Source organism: Rattus norvegicus, chromosome 1 (assembly GCF_021556685.1).
Source record: "Rattus norvegicus strain SHRSP/BbbUtx chromosome 1, alternate assembly SHRSP_T2T, whole genome shotgun sequence".
Classification (NCBI taxonomy): Eukaryota; Metazoa; Chordata; class Mammalia; order Rodentia; family Muridae; genus Rattus; species Rattus norvegicus.
The window spans coordinates 192,945,001-192,968,848 of NC_141534.1; the positions used below are offsets into that span (position 1 = coordinate 192,945,001).

General features: G+C 48.9%; 1 protein-coding gene and 1 long non-coding RNA gene across 11 annotated transcripts in view; both read left to right on the forward strand.

Moving 5' to 3' along the window:
• The window catches only part of LOC120097358 (uncharacterized), a 3,557-nt gene extending 129 nt beyond the window's left edge, over positions 1–3,428 (forward strand). The window contains exons 1-4 of one of the 2 annotated variants that reach the window (XR_015652539.1): positions 736–842; positions 975–1,107; positions 2,067–2,142; positions 3,022–3,428. This is a non-coding gene — a long non-coding RNA (uncharacterized LOC120097358). Of the gene's footprint in view, positions 1–735; positions 843–974; positions 1,108–2,066; positions 2,143–3,021 lie in introns of those variants that run through there. The other variant, XR_015652540.1, reaches the window with a different exon arrangement.
• A 2,780-nt stretch (positions 3,429–6,208) lies between these two features.
• Positions 6,209–21,168, forward strand: Kdm8 (lysine demethylase 8). 9 transcript variants are annotated; one of them, XM_087559832.1, is made up of 8 exons: positions 6,209–6,373; positions 12,973–13,473; positions 14,762–14,928; positions 16,073–16,205; positions 16,588–16,632; positions 18,878–19,027; positions 19,889–19,981; positions 20,061–21,168. In XM_087559832.1, the coding sequence occupies exons 2-8, from the start codon at positions 12,982–12,984 to the stop codon at positions 20,223–20,225; spliced, it is 1,245 nt and encodes a 414-aa protein (XP_087415958.1). In that variant the 5' UTR covers positions 6,209–6,373; positions 12,973–12,981; the 3' UTR covers positions 20,226–21,168.
• The last annotated feature ends 2,680 nt before the right edge of the window (positions 21,169–23,848 follow it).

The following is a 23,848-nucleotide window of genomic DNA, read 5'->3' on the forward strand; positions in this document are numbered from 1 at the left end:
GTCAGGCAGCTGAGGACAGGCATAGGCTTTGATCACAAGCACCTCTCCATGTTGTTTGGTAATTGAGACAACTGAACAGTGAGCCAGGAGTGTATGGAAACTCAGAACTACCTTTGCAACTTTCTCCTGAATCTAAAAATATTCTAAACTTAACTTTGGAATGAGCTTGTAGTTTGGTGGCAGGGAATGTGTTTAGCATGCATGAGGCCCTGAGTGCCATCCCAGCATTAATTAAAGTGCAACTGTCTGTAGTCACACAGCTCCTGTTGGATACTGTCTTTGTTTTGGACACCCGTCTTGTGTGCCTTGAGACGAAATGCAGAGGTCCAGCTTCCTGAGGCTGACATTTCAAAGCGATGGTGGAGAAAGACCATGTAGGGAGACAGGGATGCCAGGCAGCTCCCAGCCCCCCACCCCCCACATCTGCTTGCTGTTACCCAGTCCAGGTGATGGAGAGAGGTGCTTTGATTTTTCAAATTCTTTTAATATGGGTTCTTAAATGCTTTAGCCTTCCTTCTAGCCCAACACCCAAGAGAGGCAGAGAAAAAGAAAGGTTATAGGGGGATGTGAACCTGTTCAGAAATTGTTCTTGGGAGCAATTCCAATCTGCCCTGTCAAGAGACCAGCAGCAGCAGCTTGGCAGCTCAGCAACTCAATCCACTCTCAAACACTTTTCCAGTCCAGCTCAGTGGTGTCAGATAGCAAACACCAACAGCAGCCATGGCACAACCTAGCAGAGACAGCCAGGCCTCTGTGGAGTTGGCAGGAGTCAGCTGGAACAACCAAGACCAGCAGGGACACCAGGAGAAGTTCTCTGCCATGCCTCTCTCAACGAAGTGAAGGTCATTGAAGACTCGAGACCGGGAAGCATTTCAAACCTAGCTATGCAAGCCCCCATCACTGTCCACTGAGTCCTATTTATAGTCCCTCCAAACTTCCCACGGGGCTTGCCTAACCTGAGTCTGTCTTAGCAGACTGTAGCAGCTGATATCACTCTGCCAATCCACCCGAGTTCATGGAAACAGCAAGAAGCCACCAGTGCACCACCTGAAGTATGCTGGCGAGTTTCTGTGATGTCGCAAGTGGAGCTCAGCAACATAGTGTAAGGTGAGCCAATACACGTGTGTCATTAGCAAAGGACCCTCCAGCACACATGCTTGTATGTGTCTGCTTTAGCAAAACATCCTTCCTCCCGTGTCTGCTCCAGAAAAACACTCCTTCATGTGTCTGCCCCAGTGAAACACCATCTGACACAACTGACTTCCCCCCCCCCCCCTGGAGCTGGGGACCGAACCCAGGGCCTTGCGCTCACTAGGCAAGCGCTCTACCGCTGAGCTAAATCCCCAACCTGACAACTGACTTTCTAAAGCAACCAGAAACCTCCACTTAAAGTGTGAGGAAGCTTTGCAAGTGTCTTCAGTCCCTACGTTTCTACTGGCCCCAAGTAGACACAGACAGCCTGAACCTACCAGGTCCTTAAAATACCCAATGTGCTGCCAACCACTAGCTGCCAGGGAGGTTCATTCCACAGCAGTACACAAACACAGCTGCTTTTAAAGGCCGACTCCAGTGACCGGCTGATGCCTGCTACACATGTGCATTGACATGCGCTGGGCAGCTGATATTCCCAGGGTGTGGCTCCTGTCCTAGAAGAGTTAGAAGGCTCCAGCCCTGGAGGGGCAGGACAGTAAGGAGCTGACAGTATAGGCCAGGTACACCTTACTCAAGAAACTTGGGACTAGTGGGGCTTCCTATTTGGGTATGTTTTTTGGATTTTGAAATATTTGCAGATGCATAATGAAAAATGTTGAGGTTAGACCCAGTCTAAACATGAAATGCCCCTTATTCACTGTTTAAAACAATATTGTGAATGAAACCAAACAACACCCAGAGATTCCAAGTTTTGAAGTCTGGGGGTTTAGGGATTGGGGTTAAGGACATGCTGTGCTGGGGTAGGGTAAAAAGCTGGGTTAGGATTTGCGGTGGCCCTTGTGTGTTACTTTGTTCTGCATTTAGTGATCTAACCTTCCAATGAACTCTAAGGGTACTTACTATGGCCATTTTAGTGATGAGGCTGAAACGAGCCGGAGAAATGATGAGATCGCTCAGGGCTGGCCAAGTGACTGAGATGGGACTTCAAAGGTATGTTCAGTTTTCCTAGCAAGGCATATCCTATTCGGCTAAATCTTTCTCTGATTCATCACTTTGTCTGCCATTCAATTAATTAGACATCACTTATAAACACGGAGACTTCCTTCTACAAACTAACTTTATTGTTTGGGATTAAGTGTGTGTGCGCTAAGGGCATGTCTATTCCGAACAGATTAAAGGTGTGTGTTAAGGCTGAGCCACACCACTAGAAGCTTTTTTTTTTTTAAGTAAATAAAACAATCTCAGGATTCACAATGCGATCAAATATCCTGTAACAATTTCCTCCATGTGAATCCTGAGGTTCAAACCTAGAACATCAGGCTTGATGGCAAGCGCTCTTAACCACACGGCCATCTCATCAACCCGACCCTCTTCTTTTAAGTTGATCTTCTTGGGTATTTTATTATTGTAATGTAATCATTTGGGCTTTTTCTATGTCTGCCCCAGTTATCAAGTAATGACACAAAGGCTTAACTTTATTTACAGTGCTTACAGCCTTAGCTTAGGCTTGCTCGCCAACTAGTTCTTAGATCATGCTAACCCATTTACACTGTTCTGTCTGCCACATGGCTAGTTTCCTCTCCTCACTTTCCTAAGTGTGACTTCCTCCCAGTCTGGGTGGTGAATCTTCCCACACCTCATTCTTCACCAGAGTTCCTCTCCCTATGCCAGTTGTCCTTCTAGTCTACTTTCTGCTAAAGGCCATAGGCTTCTTATATTGACCAATCAGAAGGTATCTTAGGCAGGCAAGGAAGGACAGGGACACATCTGTGTACAAAAACATCACTCCAACCTCTCCCCCACCCCCAGGGTTTTCTGTCATGGTTCATAGACGTTTACTTTCTGACTTGTGTCTGTTGTTCTTTGCAGTGCTGGGGATGGGATACAAGCCCTTGTGCACAGTAAGAAAATATTCTCTGGTGAGCTGTTCCCAGGCCTACCTGGAATGCCTAGCAGTCTTTTCTTGAAGATTTTATGTCCATTCTACAGAGGAGGAAGATAACAGTAAAGCCCTCGGCCAGCCTGTGTCTGAGCTTTTAGTGTTGGTCTTATGCCCAAAGCCACCTTTGTTTGGAAATCCTAACATCACTGTGCCTTGCTGAGGTGACTGTAGGCTCGCTTGCCAGCCCTTTGCTGAGGCGATGATGTAACTGGAGAAGGGCACGGCATAATAAGTGGCCATCGCACACAAGGCAAGAGCCAAAAACTGGGAGGTCTCCACTCTCCTCTTTGAACAATTGAAGTGCATTAAACATCTCTCCCGCAGTCACACTAAATGTTGTTTTTGAGTTTAGAGTCTTGTTTGTGTATTTTAAATAAATTTCATAATTAAGCCACAAATGTTCCCAGAGCACGTGGAGATATTTAAATTATAGGCTGCTAATCTAATGGAGAAAAATCACAAATATGGGCATAAATGATTCCCTTTGTTTGCTTGGTGCCTTTCATGACTCTTAAATGGGTCTGCCAGCTTAATGGCCAATTCCAACACTGCTAGAATTGGAGGGGGTGGTGGCAAACAGATGACAGAAAGTAAAGCCCTACAGTGGTGAGAAATTGCAGTTCTTTTAAGGAAACATTTCCTTTGTGCCTATAACTCATCCTAACAGGCCGGTTTTGAATACACACACAAGGCTGGGGTATATAGTTCAGTGGAAGAGTGTGCTAGTGTGTGAGACCCTGGGTCCTATCCCCAGCACTGAGCAAATAGCAGAATCAAACTGACAAAGGAGTGTTTGTCTCTCTGGTTGGCAGCACTCCCAGCCACATACTGCTGCCCGAATCCCATCCTGAACCCTGTGCATGAGGGCTTGGGAATTGCAGGTTCTGGGTTCAAGTTTCCTTCGGCAGTTGCTGTGGGATCTGATTGGACCACTCAGAAACTAACGTCTACCCTTCCACAGTATCTCTGTAGCAACCTCTCTTCCACTAACCACTGTCAAATAAAGATCAAATTCTGACTTATAGTGTGTGTTTTTTTTAAAAGATATTTGAAAAGAAAAAAAAAAGGCCACAGTTTCTCATTGGAGTAGAGAGCTTGTGGTCAGAAAGTTCGCAAGTGCCCTGTAGGCTAGACAAGAAGAGCACACAGAGAAGGGGCAAAGAACATATGGAAATCAGAGATCAGTGGTGAGTACCTTCCCAAACTGCTCTCCACCTTATTTTTGAGACAGGTGAAGTGAGCCGGAGATGAGTTCTGCTTCAGTGTGTAAGATATGCACCTCGGTCCCTTGTCCTGGGGTCCAAAACCAAACAAGCATCTCTCGCTGAACCTTGATCTCACCGACAGGACAGCAACCCTGGCAACCCTCCTGTCTTTGCCTCTCCAGTTGTGGAATTGCAGGTGCTTGTCCCTGCACTTGACCTTTTAAACTGAGAATTTAAAGCCAGGCCCTCGTACTCGAAGAGCGAGCACTTACCTGACTGCTCATCTTCCCAGTTAGAGCTTTTCTTTCACGGGAAAGAAATCCAAAGCTAGAAAATCCAGGAAGTGAACTAGAAAGGTAGGCTGCTGGCTTAGCAGGTCCGAGTTACTACCGTGGGTCAGCCTGCATACAGCCGTGTGGGGACCTAATTTGGCTGTCCAGCATTTTGTTGATAAGTGGGAGTGAGTAGTTTGATGAATCACTTATTACAGCAAGCATGGGACTGTGGAAGGACTGTCTGGCCTGTCACAGGGAATGAAGGAGCATCCTGGAGCTCTAGCTAAGTCCTATTGGAAGGATGCTTCTCTGCAGAGAGCTATTTGCTGCAGTATAAGGGAATGAGCTTGGTTTCCTCCATGTTTTCCAGGGGTACTGTGCTCAGGTAAAATTAGCACTCACTACTCAGTGGAGGGAAGCAGGATCAGTCACCAGCACCCCAGTGAGCCTGGTCATTATGACAACCTCTTGTTCTTTGTTTCTTCCCTCCACAGCTGAGGATGCTGATAGCATTAACTAGATATGATTTTAATGTTGTCAAAGGAGTGTGTGTGTGTGTGTGTGTGTGTGTGTGTGTTGCCCTACTGAGATGAGTCAGGTAGGCAGACACAAAGAGCCAAGGGTAGCTAATAAGGGGTCATATTTTCAAGATGGACTTCCTTACACATCTGACTTTAGACAAGTTGGACAGCTTAAAACAAAGGCTTTGCCTCCCACTAAGGTCCCCTGCTGAGGGATTTGCTCAACAAATTCAAGGTCAGATCAGGACGCACAACAGGTCCAGGACAATCAAACATTCTTTGTTCAAAGCCATCTACCCTAAATTAGGGGAGAAAAAGACTTTAAAAGAAAAAGCCTGCAGGCTGGATTTTTCACACTCCCCCTTACTGCCCGCCCTAAATCTGCTTTGCAGATCTTTTTCTCTGTCTGCTGATTCTGTCTATCTTTATCTGTAGTGTTTGAGGTTACTCCACAGCTATCTGTTGAGCTCCAGATTTTATTATCTGTTTATTTATTTGTTGACTTTTAATTCTTTAACTGACATAGAAAACAAACCGATCAAGACCCCCTGGTCCGAATCACTATCATAGCACCCAGGATATAACTCGTTGCACTGGCCTTGAGTAAAGACTCCCACTCGTTTCCCCATCTCTACTTAGCGTTCCTGAGAAGATAAAAAGCGAGGAGTGCCTCACCCTCATCCCTGCTGACCAGTAGATGAATGCACTACACGCTTTTCTAGTTACACTCCAAACCCAAGGCTATAGCAGACCGATTCAGGGAATCGGTGACTGCTACTGCTCCAGCCACCTCTGGAGTCCACCGAGAAAGAATGCTCGAAACACAAAACTCGTGCTGACTCCACACAGCCTGTCTCTGCAAGGAAATCATAGGCGAACTCAGGGGAACCAGCCCTGCATGCTGTACTTGTGGGTTCAAATTATATACGTGACTTCTAAAACCATGTCGTTATTTTCTCCCACCTCAGTTTCCTACTCTGCAAAATAGGGAGAACTCATTATCTGAGTTGGAAGGATCAGGTAAAACAGCAAGTGACAAAACTGTTTTGCAAGGTATGACCCGGAAAAGAAAGCTAGAGCCGCCCCTTTGACCCGAGGAGGGCGGGGCCGAGCATTGATGGCTCGGCGCTCCTCTAGGTACCCGTCCCGACCAGCCGAGTCAGAAGTGGTCGATACTCTTAGTGTAGTCTGTGCTAAGGCCAGCCGAAGAATCTTCGCCCCGACAGAACCAGTCGTCGCCAGCGACGAGAGACACAAGCCCGTCCAAGTGCCAGAGAGGTTAGTTGGAGCACCGCGGCGCTCAGGCTGCGGGAGTTGCTTAGATTCAAAGCGCTGGCCGTGAAGGACGGATTGCTCAGGCGAGCAGGAACGGTTTCGCGCAGGCGCCGTGGGAGGCCTGGGAGCCGCTCGAGAAGCCGCATGCGTAGCAGCTGTCCGCTCGGCACAAACGGTAGGAAGGAAAGAGCCTGTGCCTTATGTCATCCTCTAGGAGTGTTTTTTTTTTTTTTTTCTAAAGCGCATGCGTGAAATTGCCGTGACCCTACTGTCGCCTTCTAGGCTTTGGTTAGTGGTTCAAGTATGGGGACAGGTTTAGTGGCGAGACCGGCCTACGTGACACCCCTGCGCCGTTTGTCGGGAAGGCATGGCTGCGGCCACTGCTCCCTATCTCTAATCTCCACCCTCCAACCCGGCCAAGGTCCCCCGGCCCCCGTAAGCAGACAGAGGTCCCGGTAAACGACCACAGTCTTAGTGGAAGTCAGGGTGTCTTCTGCCTAGGCCACTTAACCAGCCCTCCCATGCAGACTATGCAGAAGGGCATGAGCAGCGGTTTTGCCGGTACTTAGAGGGAGGGACTGACTGCACGTGCTTTCCCTAGAAGTTTGTTCATGCTAAGTTCATCAACCCGTTTGGCAACCAAAACCAATTTCTGTAATGCGTCCCAAAAACGTGCACTTAGGAAACAAGGCTTGAGTCCATTCTGCCCCGTTCTCAGCTCCTTTGTTTTTGGTATGAGTAGCAGGAGAACTTAGTTCCTTCTAAGTTCACTTAGGAAGCCCAGATTAGATCCTGCACCCTTTAGCTGACATCCTTTTGCAAAAAGGGTCGTTTTGTACACCAACAAATGGACCTTTGTTTAAAGATCTCTAGAATTAAGGCTACAGAGGAAAGTTGTTTTGTGCAACGGAAGGCAGAAAGAGACAGAATCTGACATTAATAGATGGATCTGTTTATTTCAAACAGTGGAGGACAGATACTCCTGTGGGAAAGGGGGTGCCTGCAAGAGAAAAGGCTGGTTGGAACCCTTCATACAGGCAGGGTGCTAGGCTTAAGGATGAGGAAATTGTTGCAGCTGTAGAGAACTACATGTGGATCTGCAGTCCCTCTTTGCTGGACTTGTCAGTTTCAAGCAGGACAGATCATCTTGGAAGACAGGCTGTCTCTACAAACATTCCTGTCTGCACTGTGATGGCTGTGACTGACTACATCTGGAATTAATCAAACCCCAAGTCACTGGGTACAATTCTGAGGGATTTGTCTTAACTAAAGCATTTTAAGTGGGCCACACCCATTTTTGCTCTTTGCCTGCTCGCCCTCACTCTTGATGGCAAGTTCATCCCTCACTGGCAGCAGTAGAGCCTACTTCTTCATGATGTGGGTATATACTGAAGACCAGCCAAGACAGCCAGCCTGGTGTTTCAAAAGTCTGTCAGATGGTCCTAGGCCAGAAGGCTGAAGACTTGCTCTCACGTGTTGCTAACAGGGTACTGCGTTAGTGGAAATTTGCCTCTACAACCTGTCTCAGTTCTGCAAGCCATGTTAGGCTTCCTATGTTTATAGCTATTTGGTCATTCTCAGATTTCTGACAGAGTTAAAGACTAATTAGCCTTATAGCCTACCCAAGCTAATTAACTTCGAGAAAACATAGTCGTCTAGATGATTTTTCTAATGGTAATAGTTGTGCACAGCTTATGTTTAATGAAAAAAGTTTTTTTTTTAATTAAACAAAAAGGGTGATGTGTAGGATGATGTCATTATGCAGCAAGGTGGGCCCAGGTTAAGGAGTAGCCTATCATTGGATGAGAAGGAAGGGTAGGCAGGGAAAAGTCTTAAGGAGGGAGGAGGAAGAGGAAGGAGAAAAATCTAGATGGAGACAACAGAGCAGGATGATCCAGATCCAGATGGACTGGGTCCATTTTGTCTTGTCTAGGTGGGCAGTTTAAATATTAATTGGCAGTGAATTTGTTGTGTGGATGTATTGTGGATTGGGAATTTAGCATGTAAATCTAATTGCTAAATTACACGTTTCTGGAACTTTGAATTACCGGACTAAAGAGGACAGTGTTGCAGATCTGGTTCTTTTGCCTGCACGGAGTAAGACTGAGCAAAGGGCCGGCAAAACGAGATGTGTGTGTGTGTGTGTGTGTGTGTGTGTGTGTGTGTGTGTGTGTGAATCAGGCATGGTAACTTCCGTCTAGGGGACCTCGAAGAGAAGGCAGCTAAAAGGGAGACAGCCAGGAGAGAGCACTTTGCAGACCTCGTGGTAGAGTAGCAGCCAGATCCGGCTCGCAGGAACTGATAGAAAATGTTCCTTTTTAATCTTACCACTACACTAGTGTACTGAATAAATACTGGATTCTTGGACTTTCTGTTGGTAGATAGCCACTTTAGATTAGCTGGAATACAGCCTGTCACCCACTTTAATGAATCAATCAATCTCAATCTCTCTCTCTCTCTCTCTCTCTCTCTCTCACACACACACACACACACACACACACACACACACACACACACATTATCAGTTCTTTTCTTCTAGAGCAACAGTTCTCAACCTGTGAGGATCAAATGACCCTTTCACAGGTGTCAGGTGTCACATATCAGATATTCTACATACCAGATATCTACATTACCATTTATAATAGTAGAAAATTACAATTATGAAGTATCGACAAAATAATCTTAGGTTAGAACTAGGCACAAACCACGCCCAAGCACCTGTTTTCACAGAGATCCTTTATTAAGCAGGGAAGAAAAGTTAAAGAGGCCGCCTCCTGACTCAGGCAGAAAAACAGCAGCCAATGGCCTTACAGGTGTAATCTTTAAGAGAAAAGGGGAGGTCTTTGTTAGAATGGGCTAGCATGTGGTGGTATATTTTGATTGGGGTATTAATTAGGTAACCAAAGAGGGCTTTTGATTGCTGGACTCCCATACTTTGAAAGCTGGACCTTAGTGGTCGGCCTCAAGAGGAAGAGGTGGCCAAATAATGGAGTAGCTTGCTTTTGGTGGCCAGCCTCGGGAATGTGATGTAACAGTTTTTAGCAAGGCAGAGAGGATGGGAGAGAAGAACAAGCAAGGTCTAACAGAGCCATGCTCACCATGCCCAAGCTGGCCAGAGTCTCTTCAGGACCTGTTTTCCTGAGCTGAGTGTGTGTGTGCATGGCTTAGCCAAGTCCTCGGTGTTAGAATCCCTTACAAGGCTGTGGTCTGAGCTGAGCTCTCACAGAAAGACTGCTCTGCATAGGGGAAGAAGAGTTAAAGTGTCTGCTTTAACAGACCTATGCCCCATGCCAAGTCCTGTTGGCAGGAGTCCACATGAGTGTGGGCAGCTAAGGGCAGAGAGCCTCAGCCCCTGGCTCTCTGTTAACTACAGGCTCCTTTCATCTCTGCCACGTAGCCTTTCCAACATGGTGGCATGAGCTAACACATACGGTTAGTAGAGAGTCAGGCTCGTGTGGTCTGACCACAGGGTCACTTCCCACCACCACTGCTTGCTTTCTATCTGGTGTCTCTTATTTTTATCTGAGCATGGTGGCTGTGAACTGAAGGTGTGCCACCTCGCAGATCTGTGGGCTGGGATCGACAAAGGCCCCAGGAAAGAATCTATTTCTCTGATTTTTCACAGCTTCCATAAGTTGTCCTGAATTCCTCTCAGCTTCTAGTCATCAAAGCCAGCCACTTTGCCTTTCTGTGACCATTCTTCTGAAGTCCCAAGTCCTTCCAAATCTGATGCTAGCTCAAAACGATCTTTTTAATGCTATACGGCCCATCTTGATGATCCAGGATAATCTCCCATTCTCAGTCACATTAGGTAACATAATTACCATTCCGTGTTGGGACATGGCCATCCGTAGGGACTGTCATCTGTCGGGCAGCACAGACTAACGGATGTAAGAAGCACCAGCTGCAGTCTGCTAACTGGCTAAGTGTGCTTATTTTTGGCTTGGGCCATTTCCATGTGGCTTGTCCAGGCTCAGTTGCCTTCCAACAATCCCCCTTTCCATGTGGCAGCTTCCTGCCACCTAGAACTTTAAATCCTTGGAGCCTGAGAACCGCCCACTTCCACCTTTAGGAAACCTGTGGGAGGTGTGGCCAGGCATTAGTCACTGCATTCAGTCCTATAGCACTTTGTTCTGCCCCAGTAAATTACAGCAGAAGCTTGTCTGACTGAGCCAGGAAAAAGGTAAAGGCTGTCTTTTCTGCCTGCAGGTGGTGACACACACTTTTAATACCAGTACCTGTGAGGCAGATGCTAGCAGAACTCGAGTTCGAGGCCAGCATGGTTTACATAGTGAATTCCAGGATGGCCAGGGATACACAGAGAGACCCTGTCTCAAAGAAAAATACATAAAGGGTATTTTTTTCCTTTTGATTTTTACCCCAAGCCAGGGATGAAGCCCAGGGGTAAAACACAGAAGAACAAGAGTTGTCTGACTACATCTGGCACCCACTCCTTTATAAATAAAGCTTTAATGGAACACTGCCACCCCTATTTGTTTATTCTGGTTCCTGATTGGCAGAGTAGTGGCAACGGAGACTGTGTGGCCAACAAAGCCTAACGTTTCATATTTGGCCATCTGCATTCTCTGCCAAACACAGGATGGTCTCGTCACTCAACAGCACGGGAGGCAGAGGATGTGTCCTGCCCTATCTGGTGTTGCTGTAAGACTGTCGCACACATACTGGGAGAGGAATAAAGAAAGGGAGCTCCTCGGCTCAATTCTGATGGCTGCAGAGTCCCAACAGCTTGGTACAGACATCTAGTGAGGGCCACCTAGCTGTGTCACCACATGGTAGAGAAGTGGCGGGCGGGGGGGGGGGCAGGACAAGGGGGGGCACATGCAAGGACCCAACATAAGGGTGAACCTCACTTTATAACAACCAGCCTTGTAGGAACTAGCCCACTCCTGTAAGATGGGCCTTGAGCCCTCCCACAGTGGTGCCCTTCTAATGACCTAATCACTTCCCTGGCCCCATCTTTTAAATGGCCTTCCTCAGGCCCAAACTCCCTGCCCGTGAACCTTGATGGATAAATCCCATGCAGCATAGCAAATGCCACAGCTGTTAGGATAGAGCTAAGAAGATAGAGCAGGGCACAAAGCCATCGTCTGTAAGCTGCAGATCTGTTAGTGTTGGTGTAGCGATGTCTTAGTTAGGATTTTATTGCTGTGAACAGACACCATGATCAATGCAAATTTTATAAAGGACAACATTTAACTGGGGCTGGCTTACAGTTCAGAGGTTTAGCCCACTGTCTTAGTTAGGGTTTTACTGCTGTGAAAAGACACCATGACCAAGGCAACTCTTATAAGAACAACATTTAACTGGGGCTGGTTTACAGGTTCAGAGGTTCAGTCCATTATCATCAAGGCAGGAGCATGGCAGCGACCAGGCAGGCATGGTGCAGGAGGAGCTGAGTTCTATATCTTCACCTGAAGGAAGTCAGGAACAGACTCCACATCCTAGGAGGTGCTCGGAGGAGGGTCTCCAAGCCCACCCTACAATGACACATCTCCAACAAGGCCACACCTTCTAATAGTGCCACTCTCTGGGCCAAGCATATCAAACCATCATCACATTCCACTCCCTGGGCCAAGCATATGCAAACCATCACAAATGATGTTGTCCACACAATACTCAGGCCAAGCCACCAGACTACCAGAGCTGAGCATTGTCTTTCTGCTTAGGCTTTTGTGTTTGTTTCCCGTTTCTGTAACAAATACCTGGGATAAATTATAAAGAAAGGTTAGCTGGGCGATGCTAACACATGCCTTCAATCCCAGCATTTGACGGGGCAGAGGCAGGCAGATAAAAGGAAAAGGAGAAGAAGAAAAGGGAGGGAGGAAGGAAGGAAGGAAGATTTGTGTTGGCTCATGATTTTAGAATATCAGCAGGTTGCATGGCCCTGGTGCTCTAGACCTGTGACAGCTTGGTACATCATTATGGGAGCACAAGGCAGAGGAGGTCTCTTTACCTAATGGTGACCAAGAAACTCAAGGCTGGGGTCCTAATGTGTCCAACTGTAAGGCCGTGTCTCCATGACCTTAGTTTCTTCCCCTAGGTTCTAATTCATACTTAGGCTATGCCACCCTAAGTACCATGATAGGCTGGGAACTAAGCCTTCAACACATGGACCTTTGGGGACATAAAAAACAGAGCACTTCCTTCTGCACCTGTGGCTTTAGGCTCTAGGGAAACCAAAGCGGATGTGCCCCAACCCAGCCTTGGAGAGGCAGCTCACACACGTGCTTGTGACAAGTGCTATAGAAGAACCCAAGGGCTGTAGACACAAACCCTGAGGAGAATTTCCTCAGACTTCACATAGATCATTCAGGATGGGCCTGAAAGGCTGGACAGGAGTTTGCCAGGCAGAGGAAGTATGTTGGATTCATTCTAGATAAAGAAAGGACTCATCTCTATGAAAAGATATCCATCCAGAGTCCACTTAGAGCCGGGCATTGTACAAGGCCCTGAAGTAGAGCAGTGACCCCAAAGGAAGGCCCTGCACCAGCGAGGCAGCAGTAGCAAAGACCTTGTTGAAGTGCACTGGTGTGAGCTACGGGGCTGTATGTGGGCTCTGATTCCTGTCCTGTTCCTCTCAGGGGCTGATCATGTCAGAGGACACTACAGAGCCCCTAGTGGGGCCCAGCATCCTCTGGAAGGACCTCAGGGTGCTCCTGCCAGACACAGAGGAGGAGCTGAAGCTGGATCTCAGTGAGAAGGTGGACAGGAGCGTGGCTACGCTGCTACGGCAGGCTTTGGGTCTGTTCTATGAAGGCCGTTGGCAGAAGTGCCTGCAGGCCAGTGAGGCTGTCCTGGACTACTCCTGGGAAAAGCTCAACACTGGTCCCTGGCGAGATGTAGACAAGGAATGGCGCCGGGTATATTCCTTCGGCTGCCTCCTGAAGACCCTGTGCCTGTGCCAGGCACCACAGAAGGCCACTGCTGTGGCTGAAGCACTGCGGGTGTGTGACATGGGCCTGTTGATGGGGGCAGCCATCCTTGGGGACATTCTTCTCAAAGTTGCTACAGTCCTCCAGACACATCTGCTCCCTAGAAAGCAGCCTGCCTGTGGCCCTCACCAGGATCAGCCTGCTACCAAGGTGGGTCACTATTGAAAGCTGAACCATCCGGCAGCCCAACCCATCTTCTAGAAGAATCCAGTCCAATCCCAGGACAGTGTCAGACAGGTAGCCTCTCTGCCAAAAGAGCATCATGTGGATTTGGGGAATTAGCAGCTGCAAAGGCAGTGCCCTTTTTAGAGGGGGAGGTGGCAGCTTTCTTAATCTAAAAAAAGTGCTCTGAAGGAAATCCAGCATGCCTTCTCATCACCTAGTCTTGGAGAGATACCCAGCGTGTTCTGTCCCTCCAGTCCTCATGGAGGTTGGCCATGGTGTTTAAGTGTCTCATAGTTCCTTCCAAGCCTAGAGCACAGCTTACCCCGAAGGCTGCAGACACATAGTCCTTACCAAGCTTCCACTGGGTGAGCCAGAGACCATTTCCTTTGGGCCTCAGTGTCCTCATCTGTAGGTTGTCAGATAAATCCTGAGCCTCAGAGAGGAAGGGCTGGGGCTGTGATGGGTGCCAGCTATGGCATTCTGGACTGTTTGACATGTATTTCTCAGTGCTTTCCTGCAGTTTTAGAATGTCCTGTTGGGTGTGACTTATGAGTAAGATAGATGTCATTAGCACTCACTCTTCAGGACTGTTGTCACCACAGTGCTCTAAGACTGTGACATGGTCAGGAAAAGGGACCTTGAGTTCATGAAAACAAACGGTATAGAAACGTTATCTACTACTGGGTGTGGTGGGCACTCTGGAATCTGAGGCGGGGGATTCTGGGTTCAAGGTCATTCCAGGCTTCCTACTGAGACCCTGTCTCAAAAACATAAAACACAGCTCCATGTAGCGGTGAGCACCCTTACCCTGTGCACGTGGGCGGCAGAGGCAGGTGATGTCTGTGAGGTTGAGGCCTGCTAGACAAGTTGAGACCCTATCTCAAAGCAAGACGAAGCACAGGACTGAGAAGATGCTTCAGACAAGAGCCGGTCACACACGTAGGAGCACTGGAGTTTGATCCCTAGGACAATGTAAAAACTTGGCATGGTGGCATGTTCTTGTCAAACCATAGCTGGGCAAGTGGAGTCAGGGGGACCCCAAGGCCTTGCTACCCAGCCAGCCTCACTTGAATCAGTGAGCCCCAGGCCAGGGGGAAAACCCCATTTCAGTAAGGAGGATGTGCATGGTACAGAGGAACAGCCAAGGTCCATCCTCTGCCACACATATGTGCACACAAATAACTGCCATCTGCTGTTAACGCTACCCAAGACATCCTGCCACTAACGCAGATTTCAGACAGTCGCCATCTTGCTTTGTTTATATTCTGAACAGAAGGCAAAGCATGATGCCAGCTCAACTCCTGATGTGGTATTAGATCGGGAAGTGCCCAGGCTTCGCTGCCCACCTCTGCAGCACTTCAAGAAGCATTTTCTAGTTCCTGGGAGACCTGTGATCTTGGAAGGTGTGGCTGACCACTGGCCGTGCATGAAGAAGTGGAGGTGAGTAGCCACTGTGGGGACCTGAGGTCCTTCCTCCTGAGTGTCCCCAGGACTCCTCAAAGGTCTCTTTTGGCCACTCATACATCACTGCCCCAGACCTTCAAAACCCCTTGATTGATTACAGAGGATTAATGAAGACTTTAAAGTGGGATACCCTAGGGCTCGCAAGATGGCTAAAAAAACCTAGTGGCCTGAGTTTAAATCCCAATCCCAGGACCCACACAGGTAGAAGGAGAGAACCACAAAATTGTCTTCTGGCCTCCACATATGACACAGTGGCATGTCTAACTTCCTGCACATGGAATAATAGTTTTTAAATTAACAAAACATTTAACGGGCCATCCTAAGTGTGTGCAGTGGTCTAAGCTGTCACTGACGTACACTTACCCTGAGCATATCCTTGCAAGCGCCTGAGTAACAGGCTCAGAGAGCTGTTAGGTGCTCATGCAAGATCTCAGAGATCCTACTGCTCTTCCTTCTCTGGGCCTGAGGCCATGACTGCAATCACCTAGGAGTGGCTCCCACTAGGATTCAGAATGAGGCCACACTAATGTTTCCTGTAAGGATTGGAGAATCCAGACATTTCGCCTTCCACAGGAGTCATGTAAAAGTACCCTGAGTGCCCTGAGACAACTGTAGCTGACAGGAGTGGGTGGAGTCAGGTCGGCCTGCTGTGAGTTTGTGGAGGAAGTAGCTCCTGCTCCAGTGAGGAAGAATTCTGTGAGAGCCACAGCAGAGCAGTCATGCTCCAAATGGGGGCAGGTTCTGGCATCACCTCCTTTAACAGATGGGGAACAGGGTCTCGGGAAAGGTAACTCACTGAAGGGTCTCCTACTCACCCAGGCTATCAGAGTTCAGAGTCTGCATTCATCACCTCCCCATCCCATACTGCCTTCCACTCATCCCAAGGTTTCTCAGCAGTGACAGAGGAAAGTGAGGAGTCAGCAGGATTGTGGATGGCAGAGGTGGTAAGGAGAGTCCGTGTGGTCTCAGGCATGCAGCCTCACCTCTGTATTGTGAGAACAGTCGGGAGAGCAAAGGCAACAGTCGTCTCCACCTCATGAGGTTTTGCATGAAGAGAACAAAGGAAACCATTCCTAGATGTCCTAGATGCATGCTGACACTATGGTGACATTTTTTGTAGTCTACAGTACATCCAGGAGATTGCTGGCTGCCGCACTGTCCCCGTGGAAGTGGGTTCAAGATACACAGATGAAGACTGGTCCCAGACTCTCATGACAGTCAATGAGTTCATCCACAAATACATTCTGAGCGAGGTATATGCAAGTCACTGTATAACAGATGCTCAGTGTGGCTGAACTTAAGGCACGCCATGTTCACCTCAGCACGGTTTTTAAAACAGCTTCCAATGAAAAGCAGCAGCACTTGTCTGTGCGCTACTCCTGCAAGAAGCTGCAGGGGCTGGTGGCCCACTCAGAACAGAGATGCTTCCTAGGCCCTAAGTCTCCTGCCCTTCAGCTCTGTCCTGCCTGGGAGGTCACTGACCACATCAGACCCCAGGGTGGGGAAGGGGCCACACGGGACAGTGGTGGGTGGGGCCAGGGCCAAGACTCAGCATCCAGCTAAGCAACAGGGCCATCAAGAGACGCTTGACACAAACTAACTGATGGTCACCTCTGTTTTTCTCCTCTGGGTCAGGCAAAGGATGTCGGGTACCTTGCTCAACACCAGCTGTTCGACCAGGTGAGTCTGGGACCATGTTCCTGCCCTGCTCCTCTGCTCCCAGGAAACACACACGGCTATCTTCTGGTGCTACGCTTTGGAGCAAGGGTCTCACTGATTATCACAGGTAGCAGTGTGAGGCAAACGGAACTGCCAGGCTTGAGAGATTGAGTATGCTGAGGCTGGGGGCCCAGTTTGGATCCTCAGGATGACCTGTCAAAGACTTAACAGTGCACCTTGGCTGAGCTGGAGTGGGATTGGGTGGGAGAGTATTCCCGTTAAGAAACATCCCAGCCCCAAAGCTTTAGGAAATTGTGGAGACCACCAGCTGGGAGGTTATACTCCGAGTGGGAGAGCCAGGTGTTAGAGGCCTAAAAGGCCAGACAGGATTCTGGATTTAATCTGGAAATGATGGGTTCGGTGAGGCTCCTGATGAGCAACAAGATCCCCAGCAGTGTTACAAATAAATGCATGTTTTCTGGACAGAGCAGGTACTGCTGCCCAGAGCACCCTTAGGGGCAGATTACCTGCCCCTCCTGGTGTTCACCCACTGCCACCCAACACATCATCAGCGGGTATGACCATCACTGTGGGAAAACAGACTATGCATTGGCAGCTACACTGCCTTTCCATTGTGAGCTGCCTGTACCTGGGTGTGGTGCACACACCTTGAATCTAAGCACTTAGAGGCTGAGCTGCATAAGGAGTCCTTCCAAGCTGGCTGGTTAAGATACAGAGGCTGTGGCAGAGGCCCATCCTGACCCAGGCTAGAAGGCAAAGCTGCTGTTATCTTTAGGGTGAGGCAGAACAGTGTACAGCTATCCCCAGGCAGATTGGCTGCCCCTCCGCACTCATCTTCCCCTGCTGTTCTGAGCACCTCAAAGAGGCGTTTGAGCAGCCATGTGTCCTGGAGACAGGGCACGGCTGTTTCTAGGACCTCTGTGCCTATAGACACAGCTTGGGCTATTGACAAGCACTTGCCAGGAACCCTGCACCAACTTTCCTCCCAATGCAGTGTCTCAGAAGCCTCTGGCCACTGCCTTGGACTTGTCAATAATCATATCCGTGGAGCACGTGTTTTCTGATATCTAGCCAACCAATCACCCTTCAGAATTCCCAATGACATCATCAGGAACCAATCAGAGTTACGCTCAGTATCCAGGGGCAAGGCTTAGTGCCATTCAATCAAAGCAGTAATGTGGTATGCTAGGAGCCTGGGGTACTAGCCACATTGGATTGTGGCCTATCTAGTTTGACTCACTTGCTAATAAGACCCAAATCCTTCCTCATCACTAATTTGCTTCTGAGAACCTGCTTTAGTCCCCTGGTGGACTTGGTCCCAAGGTTCTCTTTTCTGGCTTCTGAACACTGTTCAAGAAACTACTTTCTTCTCAGAGTAAGTTTAGTACAAAACCTACTTTGCCAGTCTTTGTAGTAATTTACTTAAAATATACCAGTTGTGATCTCAATGGTAGTAATTTTTTGAAAATAATCCTCCAGAGATCTGATAAATACCTAGTACAGTGGACTTCACAGGATTTTTTTTTTTTTTTAAATAAGATCTGTGTCACCATGCTTACCTCCTGGGTCATGCTTGTCATGCTCCTGCCTTAGCTTTCCAAGAGCTGAATTGGGGGGTAGGGGAGCTTTTTTTTGTTTGTTTGTTTTGTTTTGTTTCTGGTGGTGGTAACTTAACTCTTGCCTGGTGTGGTGATTCATGCCTTAATGCCAGCAGAGGCAGATGGAGTTCTGTGAGTTTAAGGCCACCCTAGTCTATGTGGTGAGATCAGGCCAGCAAGAGCTACAGAGTGAGCCCATCTCAAAACAAAAGAAAATATTACTCATTAGTAAATGACAGTATTAACACCTTTTTTTAAAAAGTATAATGCAACAATACCAAGTTTCTAAAATGGAAATATCTATATAATGTAGAAACAAATGAAGCAAGGTTGCAATTCGTCTCCATTGTGTCTGTTAGATTTCTACTTAGTAGATATGAACTGAGCTGGGTAGGACGGCACATACATGCAATGTCTGTACTTGGGAGGCTGAAGGAAGAGGTAAGAAATAGAAAATCTGTCTGAAAACTAAACAAGAAGTGCATCTAGGAGTGTGTGCATCTAGGAGTATGTGTGTCTAGGGGTGTGTGCGTCTAGGGGTGTGTGCGTCTAGGGGTGTGTGCATCTAGGTGTCAAGCAGTCAGATGTCAGCTGGGCCCTGGCTGGCATACCTAGCCCTGGCCTCTGCTTTCTGCCCCTACCCTCAGATCCCAGAGTTGAAGCAGGACATCAGCATCCCCGATTACTGTTGCCTGGGCAATGGAGAAGAGGAAGAGATCACTATCAATGCCTGGTTTGGTCCTCAAGGAACCATCTCCCCATTGCATCAGGACCCCCAGCAGAACTTCCTGGTCCAGGTAGGAATTGCTGCCAGGAGTAAGGAGCTTGACATGGTAAATACTCATCCTAGCACTTGGGAGGTTCAAGGCCATCCTCAGCATATAGCCAGTTCAGGGCAAGCCTGGGCTACATGACATCTGGTCACAAAAGGGAGGGAGAGGGAAAAGCAAAGGGAGTGAAAGGGATATAGACAAAAAACAAAACAGTCCTGAGGCCCTGGGATAGGGCTTCTTCCAGGTCAAGGCTGCATCCAAGTGGGATTTCTCCGGGGCCAGATGGGAGAGCTCTTGGGTGAAGGTCTAGCACGTTCTAGTGCCTGCCAACCTCCCCACTCCTACTGTTAGCTGTACCTGTGGGTAAGGACTGATGGAACAGGCCTCTCAGTCACTCAGATGTTTCCAGAGACTCAGACCAGTTTGTCACAAGGCAAACAGCACACACCCACTGCTGTAAAATCTTGTCACAGGCTCAACTGCTAGAAACTTAGAAGATTCTTGAAGTGCACTGGGCCAGCCCTGATATGCAGCTCAGTAGTAGCTAAGAGCCAGGTCCAGAGGGCCCACTGCTTTCCATAGCACCAGCTGTCACCTTAATCAACTCAGACAATTCACTTTTCCTCTATGCCACAAACCCTCACAGCCAAGGCGAGGAGGAAACCCCTGAGATTAAGCCAGGTCAACACACGCAGTGCTGGGCTGAGCTTTAGTTACATGTAGAACACTGATCTTTAAGGTACCTGAAGCTAAGCACTCTCAGAATGTCAGACCATGTGGAGGGGCAAGGCAACAGAAAACAGACCACAGAAAGCCTGGTCCACAGGCCTGTAGTCAGTGGGTCCCACAGCTCCACCTGAAGCTAATGGGCCTTCTCCCCCTCAGGTGTTAGGAAGGAAGTACATCCGGCTGTATTCTCCGCAAGAGTCTGAGGCAGTGTACCCTCATGAGACACACATTCTTCATAACACCAGCCAGGTGGGCATACGGGAAATCAGGGTGTCATGGTGCCTTCTGTCTCTACAGACCAGCAGATGACTTCTGTTGCTTTCTGCAGGTTGATGTGGAAAACCCCGACCTAGAGAAGTTCCCCAAGTTCACCGAGGCCCCGTTTCTGTCCTGCATTCTGTCCCCAGGAGACACCCTCTTTATACCTGCTAAGTACTGGCATTACGTGCGCTCCCTGGACCTGAGCTTCTCTGTCAGCTTCTGGTGGTCATAGCAAAGGCGGAGTGGAAAGGACCCTCCAGGAAGACACCTTATCCAAAAGCAGTGAACCCAGTGACAGTGTTAGACTCCAGCAGTCCTGCTCCACAATCAGTATCTGTTAGGATGTCACAGAGCTGCTGTGTAACCACGTGACATGTGTGTGGCCCAGCTGCTGTGTGTACCCATGTGATGTGTGTGTGCCTAGGCGATCCAGATTATGGATGCTTCTTTTCCTTGTAACTGCTGGGCTGAGTATCTGCCTTGCTGCTGGGGTGCCTGAGTGCCACTGGCAAGCTGCTCAGAGGAGACAGAGCACAGTCCGTAATAGGGGTCCTCAGTCCATGGTTCCTTGGGTGTGTTTTCTCAGGTGGGAAAAAGCAAGGTCGGGGACGGCTGCTATTGTTCCTAGTCTTCTGTGTACTCAGGTGTCACCAGGCCCGATGGCTTACTACTAGGAGTTGGAGATCCTTGGGTCCATGTTTCCCCTCGGGGCATTTATGCACCAGGCTGGAAGGGGAAGGCAGAGCCTGGGATGGTGACAGAACTGGTTTGGTTCTGAGTGAGTGGCAGGAATAAGGAGGGGCTGGGAGCAAAGTCTTCTCTAGGAGATATAGGCCAGCCCTTTAGGAGGAAGCCCCTCCCCTCAGGCAGTCCTTGATGAAGAGATGGTCCTTGCTCGGTCCAACTGCTTTATTAGATGGTGGGTTTGAATACACACACCTTACTCAGGGTGAACCGGGGATTGCATACTTGTGGGAAGGAATGCAAGGGAACCTCATTTGGCTGAACACTTGGGGCCTAGCTAGATACTTTATTAGCATGAGAACTCCAGAGTCTGAGCCTATTCAACCTTACCAGTTCTTCTGTCTGGTGGCACAGTCACTTGGTCCATATGTAATTTAAAATTTCTTCAATAACAATAAAATATATTTTCTTAAGTAAAAGACAAAAAGAAACATTTCTTTAACCAAACTCCCCTGCTGCCTGTGGTAGGGCAGGCAACAAAAGAGGCATTGGGAAAGGAGTAGGAGCGTGGAAGCTGGAAAGGAAACACTCCCATCTGTGGACTTTAGTGGGAAGTACTAAAGGAGACAGAGCCATATCACACACAGGAAGCTGGCTCAGAGAAACAGAGCACAGTACAGTCGGGACCTCTGCTGAGCTGGTAGCTGGCAGGAGTGAGTCTTAAGGCCACAGGGCCTGCACAGTGCGTGGGATGGAGCTGGCAGTAGAGGCTGAGGTGTTTACAGTGTATGGACTCAGCTTGGATAGACAGGCCTGGGTTGTTAGTGATAAAGCCTATCTTCAACTGGCTTATGTAAAACCTGGGGGTTCCTACAGCACTGGGCCCCTGTTTCCTGTTTTCCCTCCTCTACCTCTGGTCTCTCCTTGGTTTCACTGTTTTCCCTTTTCTGGAAGTGGGATGAGAATAGTTTTGACTCTATCTCCCTCCCCATATCTTGACTCCCAGTATCAACTGTTGGTCCTTGCAGTTCAAACCAAGAATCAGGCCTCAGGGATGGCTGATGATTGACGGCTCAGCTCACCCCACATGACAAGAAGGTGATCAGGCCAAGGAATCTGAACTTGTTCACTCTGTCTGGGAGGGCAAAGCATCAGAATATTCTGCCCTTTTATAGACAGCTAGCTTTGGCAGGGAGGGATGTATAGCAGGCTGCAGTAGCCAGAAGCCCGCCCACCGGGCGAGTAGGTGGCAAGGGCTTTAGAGGCTGGCAGCCTGTCTGGCACAGTTTACAGTTAATCTCACCTGGACAGTTTACTAGAACCAGTGCTGCTGGGTGAGGCAGAGAGCCAGCTTGTGTAACCTGAGGAGCAGCCACACATCCCCAGGGGCTCGAGCACTGGCATACTCTGTGTACAAGGCTCACCTGTGTGGCCTGGCACACACAGCATCACCATGACCGCTGACAGGCTCCATAGTCTCCGGAGCAGCAGATGGTCATCATCAGGTGGTGGGGGAGCGTGAAATGGCTCTACCTATGTGCAGGTCCCAAGAACCTGCCTGCAGGGCTCCCTTCTTACTCAGGAGGGTGGACTCTCAAGTTGGCTTAGAACCACAGTGCCAACAGGCCCTTCAGAGCTAAGAAAAGAGCAAGTCTGAAGATAAACCATCCCATCACTCATAGCACACGGGATCTGCTCCACACTATGGCCCTGGGCAAGGCACGGGAGACATGGCACTCGGCCACATGGGCTTCTTGTTCTCCCAGTGTTGGACACGCCATGGAATAGGGATCAGCAAGACCAAACTGTGACAAATAGAACCAAGCATATGTATGACACGAAGAGTAACAGGACAGGGCAACACGGAGGGCTCGGGGACACGTTGGGTGGCTGACATTGGAAGGCAAAATGATAAGGAACAGAGCAGGATATCAGACTGGTTAGGACCCACTATCAACAGCAGGGGCAGCAGCCTGTCCTGGTTGGTTTTTCTGTTTAGCTGGATTTTTTTTTTTTTTTTTTCTGTCAACTTGACACAAGCTAGTCATCTGGGAAGAAGAAATTCAACTGAGAAAACACCTCCGTCACACTGCCCTAGAGGCAAGTGTGTGGGGCATGCTCTGGATTAATGATGGATGCAGGAGGGCCCAGACCACTGTAAGTAGTGCCATCCTGGGGCTGGTGGTCCTGGGTTGTATAGAAAAGCAGGCTGAGCAAATCATGGGGAGCAAGCCAGTGAGCAGCACTCCTCCTGGCCTCCGCTCAGTTCCTGCTCCAGTTCCCTCCTACCCTGAGTTCCTGCACCTCGGATGGGCTGAAGGCTGTAACAAGAAGTAAGTCTCTCCTCCCCATCCCTATGGTCATGGAGTTTACTTCGTACCAACAGGAGTGAAGTAGGACAAGGCCCAAGAGGGACAACTAGGCCTGGGACAGGAAGGAACAATGTGGCTGGAGCAGTACTGGCTGTTAGTGACGCCAGCTAACCAGTTTCAGATGCCACAGTGTAGACAAAAGGCCTGCAAGTGGGAAGGTTGTGAGCCGGCAGCAACAGAAGGGCCTAGTCCAGTCAATGATTCCCACACAGTGGCACCACAGGGACCAGAGGGCAGGGCAGACTACTGTAAAGGCATAGATGACCATCAAACTAGGATCTGGAAAGGGGAGAGTCTTGGGTGGGAGTGTCAGTCCTGTAGGATGCTCACACTGACTGGTTGGTTCCATAATAAGAGAAAGGGCAGAGGCATGGAGACAGGTGGATGGCTCTGCTATCTCCAGAGCTCCTTGGTCACCTTCAGGGATGGCCTAAGCTGTACCACTGCCACACAGAATAAGCAGACAGCTGGCCATCCCAAAGCAGGGACTGCAGAACCACCTTGCCCAGTGTAGTCCTAAGGGTAGGGCTTGAGGGACTGCTCCTGAGCTTCACCTTGAAGGCTGTGAGGGTGCAGGGAATCTTAGGACCAAAGACTCACACTCCCAACCCAAAGCCCCCAACTCCAAGCCCTGGCTATTCTAGACCAGTTCTGCCTTCCTGCCAGAGTTCAACAGAGGTAAAAAGTGGGGTGACCTGGTGACATCATTGGAACCACCAGCCTAAGCCTCTCCAGAAGGAACATTAGCATGTCTCTCCTCATTTGGGCCAGTATGGGTCCTGACATGTTGGAGTGAATA

Excerpts from the sequence above, each read along its gene's own strand:
- Kdm8 (XM_087559832.1), top strand. The coding sequence starts at position 12,982 with ATGTCAGAGGACACTACAGAGCCCCTAGTGGGGCCCAGCATCCTCTGG. Across the intron at positions 14,929-16,072 it reads CCGTGCATGAAGAAGTGGAG|TCTACAGTACATCCAGGAGA; the intron begins GTGAGTAGCCAC and ends CATTTTTTGTAG. Across the intron at positions 19,982-20,060 it reads TTCTTCATAACACCAGCCAG|GTTGATGTGGAAAACCCCGA; the intron begins GTGGGCATACGG and ends TGCTTTCTGCAG.